The sequence below is a fragment of the Fulmarus glacialis genome, unplaced genomic scaffold (genome assembly GCF_000690835.1).
Source record: "Fulmarus glacialis isolate BGI_N327 unplaced genomic scaffold, ASM69083v1 scaffold4104, whole genome shotgun sequence".
In the NCBI taxonomy this organism is placed as follows: domain Eukaryota; kingdom Metazoa; phylum Chordata; class Aves; order Procellariiformes; family Procellariidae; genus Fulmarus; species Fulmarus glacialis.
This window is the reverse complement of record NW_009208503.1, coordinates 14388-36260: the sequence shown is the minus strand read 5'-3', so window position 1 is coordinate 36260 and position 21873 is coordinate 14388. Positions and strand designations below refer to the sequence as shown.

General features: G+C 37.4%; 1 protein-coding gene across 1 annotated transcript in view; it reads right to left on the bottom strand.

Moving 5' to 3' along the window:
• The window catches only part of KPNA3 (karyopherin alpha 3 (importin alpha 4)), a gene marked incomplete at its 5' end in the record, with an annotated part of 33444 nt that overhangs the window by 6388 nt on the left and 5183 nt on the right, over positions 1 to 21873 (bottom strand). The window contains 12 exons of the mRNA XM_009576496.1: positions 36 to 107; positions 243 to 347; positions 2589 to 2717; positions 3866 to 3997; positions 6650 to 6694; positions 8149 to 8318; positions 8716 to 8802; positions 11757 to 11842; positions 14179 to 14274; positions 14364 to 14416; positions 14500 to 14529; positions 14743 to 14832. Coding sequence (XP_009574791.1) covers positions 36 to 107; positions 243 to 347; positions 2589 to 2717; positions 3866 to 3997; positions 6650 to 6694; positions 8149 to 8318; positions 8716 to 8802; positions 11757 to 11842; positions 14179 to 14274; positions 14364 to 14416; positions 14500 to 14529; positions 14743 to 14832 — 1095 coding nt within the window. The remainder of the gene's footprint in view (positions 1 to 35; positions 108 to 242; positions 348 to 2588; positions 2718 to 3865; positions 3998 to 6649; positions 6695 to 8148; positions 8319 to 8715; positions 8803 to 11756; positions 11843 to 14178; positions 14275 to 14363; positions 14417 to 14499; positions 14530 to 14742; positions 14833 to 21873) is intronic.

The following is a 21873-nucleotide window of genomic DNA, read 5'->3' as shown; positions in this document are numbered from 1 at the left end:
GTTTTAGTGACAATTTGAAATCCCACTACACATACCTGATCTTTTCTTCCACTTATTGTCAAATTGCTAATTGCCCAAGCAGCTTCCTTTTGTGTTCCAAAGTCCCCCTGAAAAATAAAATTAATAGCTCGTTAAAATCAGCATGGAAACATCTGTCAAGCTTATTATTAAAAATCACAGACTCCTCGTGTCAGATTTATAAAAAGAGGATGACAACTTGCATAGCTCATAGTTTGACTGACCTTAGCCAGCTGGTGTATGATCATAGGGATTAGCCCAGCATCTATTACAGCCTGAACTTGTTGCTGGTTTCCTGCTGTGATATTGGAAAGGAACCAAACTGCTTCCTACAATCGGACAAAATGAAAAAGCAAAACACTTTTAAAAAAATAGTCAACAGATGAAAAAAAAGAAACCAACCAAACAAAACAACCTCAAAACCTAAAATCGTACCATGACCAATCACTAAACAGAGCCTCCAGGTTTCCTCCCTAACAGCACTTCCAGCACACAAACTTTTATTACACTGTGAAAGCCAAGCACACAGAGGATCGATGTAAAATTGTATGATTAATTCACAAGGCCAGATCATTACTTACACAAGGAGTGTCTCCATACACGGGAAGCAATACTGACTTAAACCTTACATCCACTTTGCACTGCTGGAGTCACAGCCATATTTTAAACTTGAGATTGGTTTTGCAAAGAAAATAGGAAAACTGGTAAAACCTCATATAAAAAAGGACTTATCCTGTAGTATTTGACTTAACAGCTCAGTAGTAGCTTTCTGTGCTGATACACGGAAGACCAACTCCAACTCCCATTTTCTTCCTGAAACATGAAGTGAAGCTCAGAAAGCTCATTCAAGGCCTTCCATTAAGTACGGACAGGACTCTCAGTCCTGAGACCTTACTCAGCAGTAATCTCCTTCAGGTGGTTCATCAGCATAGCTAACATCTATCTAGTGGCAGTTACAAATTCCTAGTTACAAAGGGGGATACTCATCAAGGCAATCCAGAACATCTTGTCAAGGCAATCCAGAACATCTAATTTTAAGCAAAAAACAAACAGATGTGGCAAGCAGCCAATTATGAAGTACTTCAGGAAAAAAACATAATGGGTTCCATTTTTTAGGGATGTATATCTGGCTTTTATTTATATTTGCCCCTCACAACATACACTTAAAACTCAAAGCGTTTATAGACTCCCCTTATACAAAAATAATTCCTTTCTTGGCATTCAAAAGGAGCACTTCATCATTCTTTTCTAAGAGTTAGAAGGGCAGACAGAAACAAAACACAGCAGTTTGAACTATCACAGATAACTTCTTCAGATCTCCTGGCAGTTGACAGGGCCTGAAGAAACAGAGATTCCTCACAAATAGTTTTCCCCTCAATGGTATACTAAATGGGGGAATCATGTAAGCTAAACAAAAAAGCCTCCACCTCAGCCAGATCCATTTTTGCAGTGGAACATGACACAACGATTAAAAAAACCTGCAAGTAACATGAAATACAGCTGTGGAAAAGAGGGCACTGATCACGTTCATCTAACTCCCCCTGTTCCATCCAGTCCTTGCAGCAGCGAAGTTACCTCTGCCAAAAGGAAGGAGAGGAAATACTGTGTTCAGTTTTGGGCCCCTCACTACAAGAAAGTCATTGAGGTTCTGGAGCATGTCCAGAGAAGGGCAATGAAACTGGTGAAGGGTCTGGAGCACAAGTGTTATGAGGAGCGGCTGAGGGAACTGGGGCTGTTTAATCTGGAGAAGAGGAGGCTTCTACATTGCGCTCTACAACTACCTGAAAGGAGATTGTAGCGAGGTGGGGGTCAGTCTCTTCTGCCCAGTAACTAGTGATAGGACGAGAGGAAATGGCCTCAAGTTGCGCCAGGGGAGGTTTAGATTGGATATTAGGAAAAATTTCTTTACTGAAAGAGTGGTCAGGCTTGGAACAGGCTGTCCAGGGAAGTGGTTGAGTCACCATCCCTGGAGGTATTTAAAAGACATGTAGATGTGGCACTTAGTTTATATGGTTTATATGGTTTAGTGGGCATGGTGGTGTTGAGTGGATGGTTGGACTCTATGACCTTAGAGGTCTTTTCCAACCTTAATGATTCTATGATTCTATGAAATGCAGGGACCATTTTCAGAAAAAGACAGTGGTACTCCCTACTTCCTTGAAGGTGAAGATGGACAAGAGAACAAACTCCACTACGAAAAGTTGGAGTGGAAAAACTGGATCAGTCTTACTTAACTCACCGGACTCAACCAAAAGTAACTCTTTAGCTATGAAAAACTATAATGCAAGTTAGCCAGCTACTTACTTTGCAAATGAAAAAAAAGTATCACTCTCCAAAGCAAAAACCATCAGTCCTCCCAAAAAGCACTAGGCATCAACACCAATGCATGGGTCCTCACTATGGCTGTTTGGCTTTAGCCCTAATTAAGCACCAGCCTCAAAGGCTGTGTCTTTATACAAAATTGCTACATGCCGGAAATAATAGCTGTAAGAAATTATTCTGTAATATTCTACAGACTACTGTTTTATCTCTTAAACAAAAAGATTAAGTTAGGAAGAATCAAATCATACCTTGTTTATCTTCTCTTTTGGATGCGTCAGGAGATTTGGGAAATAAGACAAAACATCACAATTGAGAACAACTTGTGTCTGTTCATCAGTACCAGTTACTATGTTGCCTACTGCTCTCAGTGCTGCTGTCTGAATATCCAAAGTGGGAAGGAAAAAAAATTGCATGTTAAAGACATTGCTGTTACTTATGCTAAAACAAAGATCATTTTAAGATGTCTCTTTATAAAAAAACTTTGCAAAATACAATTTAGCACTTCATCCTCTGAGCTACATCCTAAAAATGGGTAGTTTCATCAAAACAGAAACACACAGTACAGCATTTTACTGAATAGACACACTGCAGCTCAACTCAAAAAGTGTAAACATTAGAAATTACAAGAATATTAAAACAATAGAAGAGTTAGTTCATCATGTATCTGATCTGAGTTACAATTACATTAACTGTTCTAGGCTTTGACTATGTCTGCCAAGGTTGCTTACTTCTCCGGTTCAGCTCTCCACTACAGAATTAAAAAACCCACAACTACTTTTATCGACTCTCAGCTGACTTTCAGAAATGGACTTTATACCTTTATGTATTGGTTAGTAAATGCTTTATAAGTGACAGAATACTGGGGAGACTCCTTTTCATCAAGTGAACTGGTCTGACAAATTTCAACACAGCCAAGTCTCACCCCAAGTACAAACTAAACAAACACAACAAATGCACAGATACGTCAAAAAGCTCCCAGTTACAACAGCTGATTTATAAAAATCAAGCACACAGTAACAAACTTTTAGTTTCCCTTTGTCTTTGAAATTAATCAAACAAGCTCAGTTAACTTACCTTTTGTAGCTAATTAGAGATTTACTTTACTAAAACATTCAAAAGGTCCCGAAATATTAAATTGATTTCATGAGCTATTCAGACAGAATATGCACAACCACGTATGCAGCAACAGAAAAGAGCACATATAATCTGAATTCTGGAAAATGTAAAATCTGTTGTCATTAAATATTTTAGGACTACAGAAGGAAGGCACTCCTGGTAATCACACAATGGAAGTTAATGTTTAACCTGTCACTTTACTTAAAACTCTATTAGAACTGTTTTGTTTGAGTTTTCTTTCATTTTAATCTTTTTTCCACAGTGTAGGTAACATTTTTTGTTCAGTTTTACCTACAACAAATGTAGTTCTAAATGCTCATCTCAGTACTCCACTAATAAATACTCTAAGGCCCATTTTTTAGAAAACAGCTTACAAAGGACTATTCAATAGCAACTGAACCAGACTTACTTGAACTTTAACCTCCTGATGACTCAGAAGGGGAACTAGAAAAGGTACAACTCCTGAATCAATCACCATTTGTATCTGTTCGTTTCCACCATCTGTTAAGTAGGACAAAGCCCAAACAGTGTCCACAAGAATCTACAAATTGGAAAGAACATGGTTTACACATTGAACAGTAAAGCCCATATAACGAAGTCTTAATTTAGTGATCAACACGTCTGGGGGGAAAAAAAAAAAGAGCATGCAATTTAGTTACAGGAAAAACTCAAACATTATGATGAGACCCAATTACTAAAATGTTAGATTATTATGTACAACTATGAAAACTGGGGCAATTTGTTCCATAATAATAATTTCTATATGTCCCCTCTCAAAAAAATTTTTAATTAAATACCACATTTTGGTGCATAAAGTGACAGCATACAGCATCTCACAAAGGTAAACTGTTGGGCTTGATTTGCATTTCAAAGATAAACCAGCTCAGATAAGTAGTTACGCTAGTAACTAAAGTGACAGCATACAGCATCTCACAAAGGTAAACTGTTGGGCTTGATTTGCATTTCAAAGATAAACAACCAGCTCAGATAAGTAGTTATGCTAGTAACTTTCCGAAGAAAATACCGACCCAGCCTCCTAGCACTGCTATAATTTGTTAGCTGTGCTATCTTTTGCTTACAGAATACTTAAGTCCCCTTAGTCTCTAATCCATCTACTTACACCTTACACCTTTCTGAAGTGAAACTGCAAACTGTTTTGGATGTATGGCTTTTTTTGCCTTCATTCTTAAGATAATCTTTATATCTTCACATTAAGATTAAAATCCACAGCAAAGGAAAGGAGTTCTTATACCAACTAAAGGACTAGCAACTATTGTAAGGTGGTAACTGTTCAAGCAAAGCGAAAACCCACAGAGAAATGACTATCATGCAGGGCAATCCCAGTATCTTAAAGAAAATAAAGATTAAGTCACTGATGACTTGATAAGGATGATTTGAGAGCCCTCAAAAAAAGAAAGGTACAAAAGTTACAGTCATTGAAAGGTAGTATCTGAAGCAGAAACAAAGCCAGCAGAAACAGGGATATCCCACAGGAAGAAAAATCTGGACCCCACTAAGGACATCATTATTGAGGTACCTAGATCTACTCTACTTTTAAAACAGATACCCATTTAAAATTTCCAGCTACTAAGATAGCTAAATACAGCAGTACTGAAACACAGGAAGGACTTTAACGTCCTGACCCGCAGGCTGCTTCCACCCAGCTCCAGGGACCAGACAGCACAGACCTAATGCTTTCTTGACACAGCCTGCTGCTGCCCTCACCTGCTAATGCCACAGGGACAGCAGAATGTGCTGCAGTGGAGCCAGTATCGCAGCAGAAGCAGTGAGAGATGGTGCCTCACCAGTTTGCTGCCCCACAGCCCTGTTGGTGACAAGAGCAGCAGCCGCCAGAAGCGCTCACAGGACTGTTGGCTGACCTACCTGCATCACTGACTCATCTCCAAAGATAGGTTTGCTGCTCCAGTACAGAGAGGCTGGGACCAGACTGGTACCTCCAAACTAGCACCTGACTCTCAGGATCAAAAAGACGGGCACCCTAATTGAGATCAGTCAAAACCTGGCATCACATAGTCTCATATCTACTTCAAGAAGCTCTCACACAATCATTGCTTGCAAAAGCTTTCAAATTTGGCAGGGGAAAAAAGCCTATAGGTTAGAAGTATGTTTGGTTTTGCTATGAATTTCCATTCAGGTTTGTCCAAATTACGAATTGGAAAGTCACCATGTGCTGTCTCCCACTCACATTACACTGGGCAAACCCTGGCAAAATCCCAAATTAAACTGTTTGCAAATACTTTGTGGAGCCAAGCCCACTTCACCATTAAAAGAGCAGCAGAAACACCACTACCACAGCGTGGGAGTAACAAAAGACAGTTCCACCAATCTTATGCTCTATCCCCAGACTCACCAGAAGGGTTCAATTCCTGCTTCCCTAAATTGAAGGATCACTATAGGGAGCAAGAGTCAAAGACATTACAAAGTCCTGACAGGAGGAGGAGGAAAAGAGCAGCTCAGTATCCCTTAGTTACACAGATATTTGTTCCTGAAGTCTCAATATAAGGCTTCAGGAGATAAGTCCAGCCCTCTAGGACTTTACTCAGAAAAATATATGTAAATCCATGAATCAGTAATGTAGGAAGTACTGAAGGTTTAGTATTAAAAACCTGAAGAAAAGTTGTCAAAGGTGCCACAAAACAATAGTTTATTGTTGTTTATTTAAGTATATTTTCATATGTGATTTCCTTAGTTAAACAGGTTGCAAAGTCAGGCACCCAACAGGTTACAAAAGTCAGATTTACCCATGTGATCACAATATTTGATTGGACTGATATGTAGAATTATATATATTTTTTCTACACATGCATTACATATCATCTATGCAAAATTATAAATTGGGGCAGAATTAAAGTGAAGCTGATGGTAAAGCTGGCACTTTAAATTTCTAGTGCTTAATTCTGCAAGATAGGATTTTTTTAAATGTAGTTTCTAATGTAAAGGATAAAAAAAACTTTCAGAAAAAAGGTATTTCAGAAATGGTGTTTGCGCTTTCTTTTACGTGCTCTGAATTACTACAATTGTATTAGTCTTCATATTTAACTGTGCATTTACTACTTAATTATACATAAATTAACACACAAAAACAAGTTTGCCACTTAAACACAATCTTGCAGCATTTTCTTTCTAGAGAAAACAAAGAATCTAAATATCTAAAACTTTAGAAATTACTTACGTTTATATCTGTATGGTAAATGAGAACACACAATGCTGGCAAAATCTGAAAAGAAGTTCATCAGTCATTACAGTAGAATAAAATTGGCTGTACAATCATGAATCCAAGTACCGCAGTCACAAAGCTTAGTTTGAGATTGCATTAGCATATTGCATTCACACACTTCCCAGCAGCTGGTCATTCCCTCAAAGTATGTATAAAAATACATAAATTATATTTAAAATTTGTAAAAATACAAGACAGTACTATATTTCAAAGACACACAGAGAAAAGACTGTATTTTGAGGGAAAACAAGCAAACATCAGAGATAAGACACAGAATCATAGAATAGTTTGGGTTGGAAGGGACCTTTGAAGGTCATCTAGTCCAACCCCCCTGCAGTGGGCAGGGACATCTTCAACTAGATCAGGTTGCTCAGAGCCCCTTCCAACCTGACCTTGGATGTTTCCAGGGATGGGGCATCTACCGTCTCTCTGGGCGACCCGTGCCAGTGTTTCACCACCCTCACTGTAAAACATTTCCTCCTTATATCTAGTCTAAGTCTACCCTCTTTTAGTTTAAAACCATTACCCCTTGTCCTGTCACAACAGGCCCTGCTAAAAAGTTTGCTGCCAAATCCCCCTGCTATTTTGAAAGCTTTGTTACCACACAATATAATAAAAATCATTAGCGTAATATCAATATATAAAACCCTCTTGGATTAAAGGAAAATTTTATTTTTGTATTCACATCTGGAAAAAATATAAAACTGAGTGATGATAAGACTGCTTAGAACAGGGTTTTTTATTTGGTAAAGTATTACTTGTAAAAGTTTCTCCGTTCTCTGCTTAATTTTTAAAATTTTATTAAAGTGCAGTTGCTAACAAAGTTATACTTCACATGGCTTCAAAAACTGTATCTACACTTCGGAATTTATCTTAAAATGAAGAACTTTACATACATTACAGCTATAGTTCTAGTCAAATAGCATCATTTTACTAGCTGTGCCTACTCTATAAACACTGCATTTGCTCTGTTCACCAGTTTAAAAGGATTTTCAGACGCTTCTGTTCTCAAGTGGGGACTTGACATTGACTGCATGTTCACAGCTAGTTGAAACACAAACTACACTACATTCAATAGTTTACTTATATTTCCTCTTACTGAAAATAATTACTGTTGAATGCTTCTATATACAGAATCACATTCGTAGCCTTTTTTTGATAAAAACATGAAATGCTGAGTACGTTAACACTTTCTAGTGTGTTGATTTTTTGTTGTGTCCATTTTAATATATGGCTCATAAATCTTTAGTCTTACTCAGTTTCAAATGTTACAAACACCTTTATTACAGCCTTAGTAAGAAGCATAAAATTGGTCAAATTACTTCATTTAACAACTGGTACGTGGCACAAGACAGTGGCAAAAAACATGCATAAATTCCTAGTATGACAATGTAAAATATTGGGCCTCTAGCCCAGAGTATAAAAAATTATCTGTCTCGTAAGTCTTTATTTACCTCCTGAACTGTCTCCATAGGCGGTGGGGGGTCCTTATTCCTGCAGAGATTTACAATGACCCATGTGACGTTCCGAAGGAAGGTGATGGGAATGGAGGGATTGATGAAGGACAGAAGAGGTTTGACAACTCCCAGTGATATGACATAATCTCTACACTGAGGACCATCACCTACAGAAATGAAAATTGTTGTAAAAGAAATTACATTAAAAATGGAAAATCCTGAAATGTATGCAATGACATGTTGGGATACTGAAATTCTATGTTTCCTCACCAATAGTCTACTACTAACAGTTCGTGTTCAATTAAATATACATACGTAGAGATGTGTATGTATATTTTACGAGACACAAAATTTATCCTGTTAGTATTTTGTGCAGCAAGTGATACTAATCTTTAGAAAAAAACAGGATGTACATACGTAATTCTGGCCACATGAAAAAATTATATTAAGCCACAGAATTTAGAGGAAACATAGTCTCATATGATAATGCCAATGTTCAAAAAGTCAAATTCTAAAATGAAACGCTCCCTGAATTCAAATAATTATAATAACAACAAGAGTTACCTATAATATTTCCAAGAGCCCAGACAGCTTGCTCACAAACATTCTGGTGTGGTGAATGAAGTAGTCTCAAGAAGAGGGGTACTGCATCTACAGAATGCAAAGATCAGATTTTTTTTTACTGAAACATGGTATATGCACAATACTTTCATTGATTAATACAAACACTTTCTCTACCATGCCTTATACTAAGATACATGCTTCTATTATGAAGAGCACACAAAACCTCAGTTAAACATTTCTATACATATGTAGAGAGGGGATAAAACAGACTTGAGAACAAGCAATTATTAAACAACAATGCTTCCCACATTTAAACATTTCCCCACATTTCTCAAAGTGATATGCAAGAGCCTCAAGTATGTAGGTTTAATGTCCTGGTAATTCAGATTTTCCAGTTATCCAAGATCACAATACATACCTAGCAGAATGACATGCCTACTCGTGCAAACGTGCTTCAAATCTTGACTTTAAGAAAATAGCTTCCTCCCAAGAGGTGGCTATAGTTAGTTTCCATATGCAGTGAAGATTTACATCCATCTGCCAGTCCTAAGACACATTTTAATTTGCTCTTATATAATGCAGGCAACATACCAGATTAAGGAAGTGGTACTGATTTTAGATATCAGTCTCTGCTGAATTAAATAAATTTAACAGAGCTAAGAAACCATGCCTCTACTATTCCCATGCACTACTTCCCTTCAGACAACCCATACTGTTTGAAAGACAGTAATTCTTGCAGCAATCTTTTAAATCTATATACGATCATACTCATCCTATAGTCTTTCTGAGCAAAGTAAATAATTTATATACTGTTGAAGGAAAGAATACTTTTTCTTGTAGAAATAGCTTCAGAAATTTTAAAAAATTGCAACAGAATTTGTGAACAACTGTGAATCAATATTCTGTTGATAATTTAACATGTGATAATGAGCCAAAACCCCCTGATGTATTTTCCTGAAAAATACAGAGCGATAAAGAATAAAGACAACCTAAAATTCCCTCCCTGCCCTAGATGAGTAATTTAGCAATTGCCTATAACTGACAAGTTAGGATGGACAGCAACACACCGTTGCTTAAGAACACTCTCTCTGTTCTTTTAACAATCATCCCACTTCCATTAGCTCAAGTGGAATATTCTAGCTTCCTTCTCAGTGATTACTGAGATTACATTTCAACCATACATGTATTCAACATATTTCAGAGAGGAGGGTCAAGTATGTAGTTTATATTAGATTGCAATCCTGGTATGCTTTCAAAAGCACGAATGAAATTATTGCAGGAGGACAGTCTGAGAAAGCATGAGTTGCAGGTTATCTGATCTACTGCTCTCGAAAAATTAATTACTTCTGCTCCAAATTGGCTCCTGCCAAGATCTATTCTGTGTATATAGTACTTCGCCTCTTTTGCTGGGCCTTCCACAACTGCCATCTGTCCCTCTTGATTGCAGGAGGCCGCCTTCTTTTGTATTTAGGCTGCACCAGCCTCTTCTATAGCTGCAAGGGTCTATCGCTTTGTTTCCTCAAACCATCCCTTATCTAAAGGGAGAAGAGTTGGGAGGCTGTTTTCCCTTAGGCATCTCCCAGCCAAAGCAGCAAGGCTTTTAGACTAAACTTCTTCCATTTTCTCTTCAGGAGTAAAGCTTGGAAAAGGCTTTTTGCTTCTTTAAAGTCAATTTTATCACATTTTCTTTTTCTCAAGCATTAGCTAAACAGATTTTGGGAGAGACATATCCCAGCCTGAACTTCTAGTAATTGTTCAAGTAACAGCAATGCTTTTGGCTGTGCGGTACACATTTTCATTCTAATTTTAATTTTTACTTTAAGATTTTTCCAGATTTTTTTCTCCAAAGCTAATACTATAAACAGCCTTTTCATTAGATGCATTCATTCAAATATGATAGCATTGTGGGACTTGAAAAAGGAAGAAAACAATGATTAACCAACGAACAAGTTGGGAAGGATGAAAAAACTTGGGAATAAGTTTTCAAAGGTATTTAGACACCAGAAAAGCAATCTAAAAACAGAGGTGCCCAAGTCACACCAGGATTTTTTGAAACAAATTCAAGACGTTGATTTTTTTTAAAGGGCTTTGGATTTTTATCCAAACCTTATTTTGATAAGCATTCTTATTCTATTGCTCCAGTATCTTAACTATACAGAATCTAACAATTAGTGAGATTTTTTTTGGCTATTAAAACATACAAAACAGCATTTTGATTTGAAAGGCAGGTTCATACACTTAAAAAAAAAGAAATCAAATAATTAAGTCACCATTTTTCCATATAAAAACACTGAATATGAATAAGCCAAAACAATTTATTATATATTTGCTTATCTATAGTCTCCTGTTTAATAACTAAATATTGTATTTTGCATAAAGGCGATTGTTTTAAGATAAGCATGCTGATACATAAAAGCTATATATATAATCCTGAGAAATGAATTTGAGTAATTTATCTTCAATTAACTTTAGAGTTTATTTCCTATCTCTTTTCATAATGGAAGTCTCACTGGCTAGTTAAGCAAGAAACGAAGACAGCATAACAAACTCGGTGTGTACAGGAGATACTAATCATACGGTCAAGGAAAGGATGGTAATTTTCTTAACTCTGTATTTAAATGGGCAACCTTACATAACTATATGTATTTAACAACTTTAATAAGATTTATGACCATACCTTTGAGGTAGAATGAATTACTTCCTAACATAAGTTTTAGCCATAGGGGAATGAACGGTACATGATTTCAGAAATCAATCCAAGAATTAGAAAGGACTAACATTTTTTGTCATACTCATTATATAATCTGTCATTCTTTATCTTCTTTATAGGAAAATCAGGTCTGGGATCCTTAATCTTAATCGTTAGTGACAAACAGATTAATGTTTAAGAGCAAATGTAGAAATTTTTTGAGAAAAAGGACAGACATGCATTTTTTATTTTAGTGGCTTTGGTAACAAATGGCATTTTTTATCCAAATACCGCCTTTTCCCTTTTACCCACAATATTCACCACCCCCCAAAAACCAAACTGTAATACTTACTAGACTGTACAACAGCTTGAGTCTGTGCAGAAGTGCCTGATGCTATGTTAGTCAATGCCCATGCAGCTTCAAATTGTAATGAAGGACTGTAATGAGATAATTCTATAGTAATAAATTGAAACATGATCTGCAGATTATTTTATGATTCATTTCAGTATTACTAGGTGTATCCACTCTGAGATACTCTACATTTAAGCAGTGCCACTGGGCTAGAAGTTTTTAAAAAAACCCTCTAAGCCTGGACATTTCAGAGGAAAAGCTGTAAAAAAAAAAGATTTTACATTCTATAACCTTTTGTAAACTACCCATCATTCTGACTTCCTATTAGTAATAAAAAAAAATAAAAGCAGTAATACTTGTTAAGCACATACCAACCAGTGAAGCTGACCACTACCCTAGTCAACTAATTATCTCCTGTATGAAAGATGTCTAGCCCCCCTCATCATAAAATTTAATTATGCCTCTCTAATGGGTAACAGAGACCTCTTCACATCCAACTGATCCAAACACCATTCATATTTAGTGAAGAAAGTGCAACTGTCTTGCCGCCATTAGTAGTTCTCAATAAATAAACCATGTCTGACCATAACTAATAAAAACGTGGCCCTTCTAACATTACATCCCAGATCAAGTGTAAGCTGGATAAAGACATTTCTCTGCTCCATCACAGACAGGGGAAAGATCTAGCATCGGTATCAAAAGACAGCATCATACCTGTATTAAAACTGACTTATTGAATGCAGATAAAATTAGCTACAAATATTATGAAAGCTGGGGGAACACATCTTCCAAGATGTCTGTCAACTTTTGTCTATGCCAACAGCAGTTTAGTAGAACAGTTTGCATGAACGCTGTTGTCCAAGCAAATGCTAAAGGTTAAGAGTTCTAGAAGCTATAAAAGAGTTTACAGCTAATGGTGGTTAGCATAATAGTAAGGTGTCTGGCTTTGGGAGGAGCAGAGAATATTTACTGTTAGGTGACTATTTTTCATTTCCATGCTTTCTTGGGTCTTTATCATAATTATGTTTTATATATAGCCATAGTACCTGCTTCCTTTAAGCTTTTCTTGTGCATTAGTTTCCAAAGCATATTAAGGTTTTATTGGGGATGAGATTGGAAAAGAATTAGATAGGAGGGCCCAAGATGTCTAAATAAGGATTTGTAAAAACAAATAGTACCTGTCAGCAGCTATCTATAAACCTTTGCATTCTAGGATCAAATGCATTAAAATTCTAGTTCTAGATCAGTCCTTCTTTTCTTCCTCTTGTGATAAACTTTCAGTTATAACATGAACAACAGCTTTAACAATGTTACACAAAGTCTTTCCAGAGTTTACCTCTACTAAATATTACATAGCAATCACAGTTAAAAAGACTGCTTAAGAAAATGTCTGTTTCAATTTTGAAAGGCTTATTTACATTTACAAAGGTAAACCATACAAAAACTAGACAGAAAATTCAAATTAAAAGGATTTTCACAGCACTGAACCATCTACTTCTAGAGCAGACAGGCATTCATGACCCATTTAAAAATGCTATCCTGATTTGAACATTATTGCCAGCTGCCTTCTAAGCAACTGTTTTATTAACAAGCTAGAAACAAAGCTACTCACGCTTCGTGTTTTTGCAATCACCAAATTATACCCAAAATGCCAATTTGCATTTTTGAAGTTTCTAGCCTTCATGGCTGCAGAAATAACCTTGAAAATGGAAATACTGTAAATACATTTATGGTTGCCTCAGGCTAAAGATAGGCTAAAACATTTACTTCAAATGTGTTAATCCCTATCTATCTGAATAAGGAGCTCACAGATTGTGGAATATGGCATTTTTCTTACATGTCATTAAATTCTTGCAATGACACGCTCAATGTTCTCTACCTCCTTTACTGAAGCTCTTGTTTTCCAACAAAGAATCATAACAGAGAGAATGCTCACTGTGCTGCACCATAACATGAGGGAGCAGCACAGAGCCAGAAGGAAATCCACCTTGCAGTGAGAACGGAAGAAGCTAGAAACTTAAACTAATAACCTTAATGAAAAAGACAAGTGTGTTCTGGCAAAGAGAAGAGCCCTGCATCACAACCAGGCATGTCCTCTGCCTTCACACAAATATACGCAGTAAGTCTGAGCTGGGTTTCTTAAAAACAGTTAACAAAAAAGTCTGAAATATTCAAAACCAATGAGAAATTTAGTAAGGTTTTCTCCATTAGCTGGATATGCTCATGCAAGCTCTAAAAAATAAAATGACATTTCAATGGCAGAATAAATACTCCTGGAGAATTTATGGTTTATCATCGTGGACTGTGATCCACTGTGTCAGACTATATGGTGCTATGAATCCTCAGTTTCATTTGAAATAATGAGACCATTTTTTGGATACAGATTTTCAGTAAAGGTGAACATTTTTAAAAGTATACTTACTTATCATCCCTTTCTAGGCATTTTACCAGAATTGGTAAAATTCCTGATTTTATTAAGTCATCAATAGGTGGATTTCTGTCACTGGATAGGAGTTTTCTGTGAAATTGAATGTAAAAGTAAAATAAGTAACTTTCCTCATGAAAAATGTACAGAAAATACATTTCTGTGCCTTTATTTATTTTTACCTTGCAGCTTGGACAGCACTCAGTTGGATCACTGGGTTGTCGCTTGTGGCGTTCTGAAAGTAAAATAATAGTAAAAGCTAAAAATGCACGGAACACGCAGGTCTAATAAGAAAAAAAATAGTTAAATGTAACATACCTGCAATATAGCTTCTAGTGTTACGTTTTGCTTGAAAAGAAAAAAAAAAAAATTTAGTATTTTTGTTGCTACATTATATTCTTTTTAAACATTCAATACAATCAAACTAATTTTAACAGCATATCAGTTCATAATTTTGCTTTCAAATAACTGCAAGACTTCCAGTGTTAAAGTAACAACAGAATACATTGTTTGATACACCACCAAAGTTTTTAAACATAATTCCAGAATCAAGGAACTTACTGCTTTGAAGTCAGCATCAACATCAGAATCTTCTAAACTTTCTTCTTGGGGAACATTTCTTTTTTTCAGAAGATGTTCATCTCTTTTGTTCTGTAAAGGAATGGCGAAAAATAAAGACACTTAATGCTTATTAGTACAGGGTGACAATATAATGGCCCCTTTCAAAATAAAAGTTTAGATAAGATTGATTTTTTTTTTAAAGGCATTTGTAACTGCAAATAGAATTTGCAGTATTTCAGCTGTAAGAATCTAGCAGCTTGCTAACCACAGACAGAACTATAACAATCCATGACATTTGAATGAATTAAAACCTATAGTTTGGGGATCAATTTTCTAACAGACATTTACAATACACATAGATCTGCATGACATTAACATTTAGCCACACATAACAGAAATTACGTTCCAGTGTAAGATTAGTTTTCAGCTAAACCTATTTCAAAGTTCCCTGGTTACATGTATTTTCATCTTGTGTGTAAAGTAGCATGCTCCATGTACACTGACACTTGTAATATTTCCCAGTCGCACCCTCCAGCCTTAGCTCCTTTAAAGAATTACTGAAGAAAAAATTACCTTTTCAGTAGTTAAGTACCCATTTAACATTTCTACCTTGCTTAATTAGAATATTTGAACACCTAAAGCCCTAATTGAAAAGAAAGGAATCAAATAATCAATTGTAACTGTATCCAAATGCACTTTTTTACAAATCTAAAATGTATTAAAAGTATTATTCCAAAAGTATGAAGCGCTCTTTTCCTAATTTTAGACTTTATCTTTTGTTTGGTATGTCTAGAATTATAATCAAAGATAGAAAGGGCAATGGAAGATGATTATGTAGCATGTATATCTGAACACCTTTTTGTGGTTTTTTTTGTTTGGTTGTTGTTTTGTTTTTTTTTTTTAATAAGTGCATTCAGATTTCAATCTCTAATGAAGCAAAACTTTGAAAAGGTGTAAAAACCAGCTATAACACCTAAACCAAATCTATTATACTAGCAAGGAAAGGCAGGCTTTTCAGTCTCCAAACAATTATCTGATAACCAAACACTACTGACTATAGAGATTGTATTACATCATGTCTTGCCTGTAATATATAAAAAAGCCTCCAAACAGAATCATGTTTTGAAGGAGTCCCCAATATTTTATTTTATTATATGTTAGGAAAACCAGCAACATCAAGACCAAAATTTCTGGGACTTGCTTACTTTTTAGACATTTAAAAAAGAATTTAAAACAACTTTTCCAGCCTCCATTTGAAAGGCTCCCAAGCAATATATTAAGATTTTTTTCCAGATAAAAGAATGCTAAAACAATAAACAAGCACCAGAATTAAATAACCCTTTAATGCAGACAACATTCCACAAACTTAGCATAGTTTAATTTTTGTCAAATCTACGTACAGAAACTAAATCCTCAAAGAGTGCACAGGATCACCTAGATTAGCTATGGCAGCCTCTCCAGAGCTGTACAGTAGCGGCAGCACACTCGGAGCACATCCATAAAGACAAGCACTAAAGGTATTTTGTTGTCAAGTGCTTTTGGAGAGAAGGAAGATGGAAATTAGCAGGCAGTTAAATGCTGAGAAAATAGTGTTATGCAGACAAACCGCATCAGGCAGGTACACATTGACAGATGGATTCACCATAAAGACCTACAATGTATTTCTCTCATTTTTCCACACCAAGTACTTGGCACTGCCATTTTAAGCAAAGCGCAACGTTCATTCAACATCAGTCAATCTGGCTTTGCTCAAGTACAATTCCTTTTCCTACTGTTTGTCTAAACCATAGCCTCTACTGTGGCAACTGCAGGGACTGGACCCAGTGTCCAGAGGCCCTCTCCATGATCATGTCAGCTTTTCTCCCCAGTGCACAGCTACTACACACATCCACCTGCAGAGGAAGCAGTTCCTTCCTGCCTCGCATGAACGGTTCTTACAGGATCAGCTGTCCTCTTATGGTAAAACAAGCCAACGCTGGGAGAAGGGGTTAAAGCTGGAGGAAGGTCCTGATGTCTCCAGTCAACTGTCCTCTTCCTACCCAGAGGTATCATCACAGATCATGGTGGTGAGCAAGTCCACACATGCATGAATGTATAGGGAGACAAGTTTAGTTATGAGGGTGGAAGACAACTGGTCTAGCGGACGTTCCCTCTCTTCAAAAAGGTGCAAATTGAAGGAACTGGGGTCTTAGTGCAGAACCATTGCCACTGTCTGGCGGAGCAAGTTAAACGTTTCATATTAAATCATTTACTGGGAAGGGTGAAGTTTCCTTGTCATCAGCAGCAAACTACTGGGGTACAAGGTAGGATTTTCCAATTCTGTTCCTCCTAAAATATTTGGCTGGATTTTCTATATCTCATGCTCAGAAAATTCAGGGGAAGAGCTTTGCAGGGTTTTTCTAATACGTTTGATGTAAGAATTATTATCCACACTGATCCACCTGGTGATATCTGCTTGGTTTTCAAACAAATGATCCGGTATCAGTGGTGCTCAACTATGTGTTTTGCAACATCTTGCAATAAAGACAGGTGATCTTTACTTCCAAATTTCTGTAAAAAAGCCTTTTAGATGCAGGCCTCTTACAGATCCTTTGATCAAAAAATGATGAAATACCTAGAATAGTCAAGAATTTAGCAAACAAACTATTTTTATTGAACTTACTGAAAAGAAAATTCTAGTTAGGAAATGTCACATTATGTCATTTCAGGTTTCTTCTGTCAGTAAAAAAGGATAAAGCTTTTTAAGAGCTCAAACAGTAGATTCTCCCATTTAGGTGTTTCACACCACTGTATTAGCATATTCCCCCACCATTGAACCCTCTACCTTAAGGAACTGTCCCAATATTTGGGGAGAGAAACTGGTATAACACCATTCCACATTGCTCCCCACAAAAACACCTACGCTGGCACAGAATGGATGCACCTCAGAGATCTTCAATTGATATCCCTCCAAAATGTAGAGGGTATGCAAGAGCCATTTAAAGTCATTATTACTTCACTGCTATTGTAAGTGGAAACTTAAATAAGGCCAAAGTCTTCTCAATTGTGTTGACATTAAATAGACGGCATCCACTTGGAACAAAGACCACATTACTAAAATGGAAATAATATTAGATATTCACATACAAGTGGGCCGCATCTATCATGCACATTACTTCCACCCTCAATATTTTTCCTCCCAAAAAGACATTAACCAGAAACAGCTGAAACCACATCATGCATTTTCTAGCTTGAAAGATCTAGGTTTTTGGATGCAAAAAGCGAAGTCACACTGCAACTACTGTGGTACTGAATGTGTATCCCTCTATAGATGTGTGTGTGTCTTCAACATATACAATTACATCATTCTGAGTGATCAGTGTTTGTCAGGGTTGTGCCTCTACTACAGTGTAACATAAGGGCTATGATATCCAGTTACTCCAGAAAGCAAGAATGAAGATCTATCTTGAGATCCTCTCTCAAACATCCTGAAATACCAGGATGGCAGTGGCTGGAATACAGCAGTGAATCATAGAATGGTTTCAGTTGGAAGGGACCTTTAAAGGTCATCTAGTCCAACCCCCCAATACAATACAGAGAATACAGTTGGAACAAAGCAAGAGTCCCACTGTGGGTGACTGAACAGCATCCTCACAGAACAGAAGGCATGAGCTGCGTGGCCCTCAGCAGCTGAACAGCTGGAAAATCACCTTCCACAAACACCAGGCAGTAAGTCTAGAGCATGCCAGTGGACAAAGCACTGAATTATTCCATGTCACTTCACCTGAAGAACTTCATAAAGACTACCTGCCTGTATCCATTATTTGATACATACTTCACGTTTATTCACAGTGAGTGCGCTTCTATACAAGTACCTTTAGCTGAAATACTTTGCCTGAGTAGTATTTAAAGGGGCATGCACAAATTCTCTCTGCTTGTGGCCACAGAATTGGCGATGAACACTTTTTTTAAAGTTCTTCCAATTCCCTAGAAATCTTTCAGGGATTTGGACAAAGAGGGAAAGGAAGGCAGGTTGAAAATGAACACATAGTTACAGAACAGTAACAGAACAGTAACTTGTCTCTCTCCTTCAAGCAATTGTCCACGCGTACACTGATGGAGTGGGTATCTCCAAACAGTACTCCTCACAAAAAAAATCAATTTACCTGGAGGAGAGTCCCGTGAATCCCTGGATGAAGAGACACTGAAGGACTATTCCCCTAATGGCAGCAGCATGCTGAGAGGTGAAATAAACCAGAGCTCCAACTAACTGTTCTGCAGCTATCAGGAATGGAGATAACCCACCGGGAGGCCACCGATGGTGAAGATGGTAACGAAGAACAACGTTCCAAATTCTGGCCCATCAAACATATATAATCTAGGTTTAAATTCCACTATGGGACAGGGTCTCTTGACAAGAGCAAAACTGCATCAGACTAATTAGAAATCTTAGCATGGTAAGACTGAGTAACACTGAAAAGCCTTCCATTTGTAGCTGCATCTTAAAAACGGCCGTAATACACACCATAACTGAACTAACCAAGAGCCTAGTTCTCTCCCGTTCCAGCAAGCAAGTTAACTGCTCAGAGAGCCTTTTACACCTGCATATACAACTATCCAATTCCTTTGGCAACATGAGTACGCGTAAGAGAATGCTTCCTAATGTTAACCAAAATAAGTATGAGTAAGTGTGTATATTTTAATGCCAAGATATTCTACCCTCCTTAAGAGAGAGAGCTGAACTTCATAGGACATAACTGACTGCAGGCTGACGCTAGAATTTCTGCAAACGCAGGTAACATCTTCAGGTTGTCAGTCACATGGCACAATGGCCTCTAGAAAAAATGACCTGAGCCAGGGAAAGTAAGAGCAAGCAAGAATGTTCCTGTAGCTACTCACTGTTTGCAGACAGTTGCGCTGAAAAACAACTGTCAAGAACATATATAGAGGAGCTTCCACAGCAGCCTGAAGCAGAGAGGCTAGTATTTATTGAGAAGCACTAAAAACTTCTTACTAAGGAAAAGCTATTCTTATTAGCATTTCTTATAAAGTCAAAGGGTTCATGGAACCTTCCAGCCCTAAAAAGTGGCTCTAAGGCTATTTGAAACAGCTCTGTCCATTCGCAAAAGCGTCAAATTCCTGGACAGCTAAACCACTGTATACAGTAATTTGATAGGCCAATCACTCCCCTGCATAAGGTAAAAGAACATGATTTGCAGCTTGGCATGACCTTAAAATGCTTGCATTTTGCCATACTGTGACAAACTCAAAAGTTTGCCTAAATCATAGCACCAGCCTCTTCTGCAGGCTCCTGTGGTGAAAACGAAGACAAATAAGCACACCTGGATACAGCCGTCCTGTTCAAAGAGAGAGCCCTTTCAAAGGGAGAGGCATCAGACTAGAATCCCTGATGAAGGGTACAACCTTATCACCAACAAAACTAAGCAGGTCTCCTTCAAAAGGAAAGATCCTCTACCACTGCCTGAACCATGCATGCTATGTACAATGAAGTCTGAAAGTTTACAAACAGCAGCTGACTGCTGTTATAAGCATATCAACATTCTGGTAGAAATCCCACTACAATGGTTTACAGAGGTTTCCGTACGAACAAAATAGACATATATGCCAGGCAAAAATGCCAAATGGTTAGAAACAACAGTAACGATGGTTAGAAACAACAGTAACGATGGTTAGAAACAACAGTAACGATACCAACACTTCTTGTTCAGTGTCATGATCTGTTAAGAGTTTTTGATGACAGATACCCATCGTTTGCTTCACTGACAGTGGGAAGGTCAGGTTGCATGACCTATCAATGCAAACAAGTTTCAAAGACAACATGATTAACAGAAGAAGAATCCTTGTGGGCAAAGAGGATGTCCACCAAGCTTTGTGCTGCATTCCACTTAGTACTACAGAACATGGCCAATAGGATACTCTAATGGAGCTGTGAAAGGCGTTAAATATAAATTTATACATGCTTTTCAGCATTTGACACATGGGAAAACTCTATGAAGAGTCTCAACTCCGTTGGGAAGCTTCAAGATCAAAAGGGAAAAGAAATAAGTAAGAAAATCTTCGCCCTCGGGTAACAAACACCATTACGAAATGCTTCTTCAGGTCAGGGAAAGGTTTAGGAACTCAGCAGCTAGTAGGAAGAAGTTCTTTTGGCATGAAAGTTAAAATATTTATGTTTGAGTCCTCTGGGGATGAAGAGCAGAACTTCAAGAACATCTCAACGTTAGGAACTGGAGTGCTAACCAGCATTGGCTATACTCACAGATGACAACAAGCAGCTCCTTCCTCTGCTCTTACATCCTAGGAAAGACTAAAGGATCAGGCCAGTGATGGAGGTAGATTCGGGTTGTCTGGACATCCCTTTTAAGCTACCATTGTTGTGACAGACTGAGCTGAACTTCTAAGTTTCACCTACATGTAATCTCCAATTTTGGTTTTGGGGGATGATAGCACTTGCCACAGTCCATCATGAAGAAAAAGCAAATGCCTACCACTCCAACCTCATCATGTTAAAGGGATGCTCTGAAAACCTCTACTGCATGTCCTCTTAATGAAAGTTTTCTTAGGTGGGCTATCCAGCCTGAGTGAATTTCTAGTAACAGCTCCTGGATATGAACCTGGGGAAAGATTCAATTTCTTTAATGGTTGGAAAAGGACCGTTAGTTGGTTCTACTCACTGTCTTAGAACTCATTAACACTTAAGAGATTTAAAAAAACCCTGTAAACCTGTAAAAAGGCTGAACAGGTCAATCTGATGATCCTACAATCCATGTATATCAAAATTATATCCTACATGCTTAGCGAATCCTTGCATCCAAAGGCAGTCAAACATTCTAAGACTGTTCTGCAGATAAAGAGCATAGCTACAGATATGCAGTTAGAAGACAAAGGTAACTTTTCTACATTTGAGTTCTGCTAACTCACCTTTGTGACAACAGACAGCAGTCACAATGTTCCTGTTTGGCTAGTGCACATCTTTCTCAGAAGATGAGCAGGTTGACTAAAAATAAGTAGACGTATATGTGTACACCAGTGTGTGGCCCAATAGCCCCAAGCACAGATTGCAAAGATTGAGGCCTGTTAAGTTAGGCAAAAGCATGCTCTTACTAAAATGGACTCAAGCAAGCCTCCAAG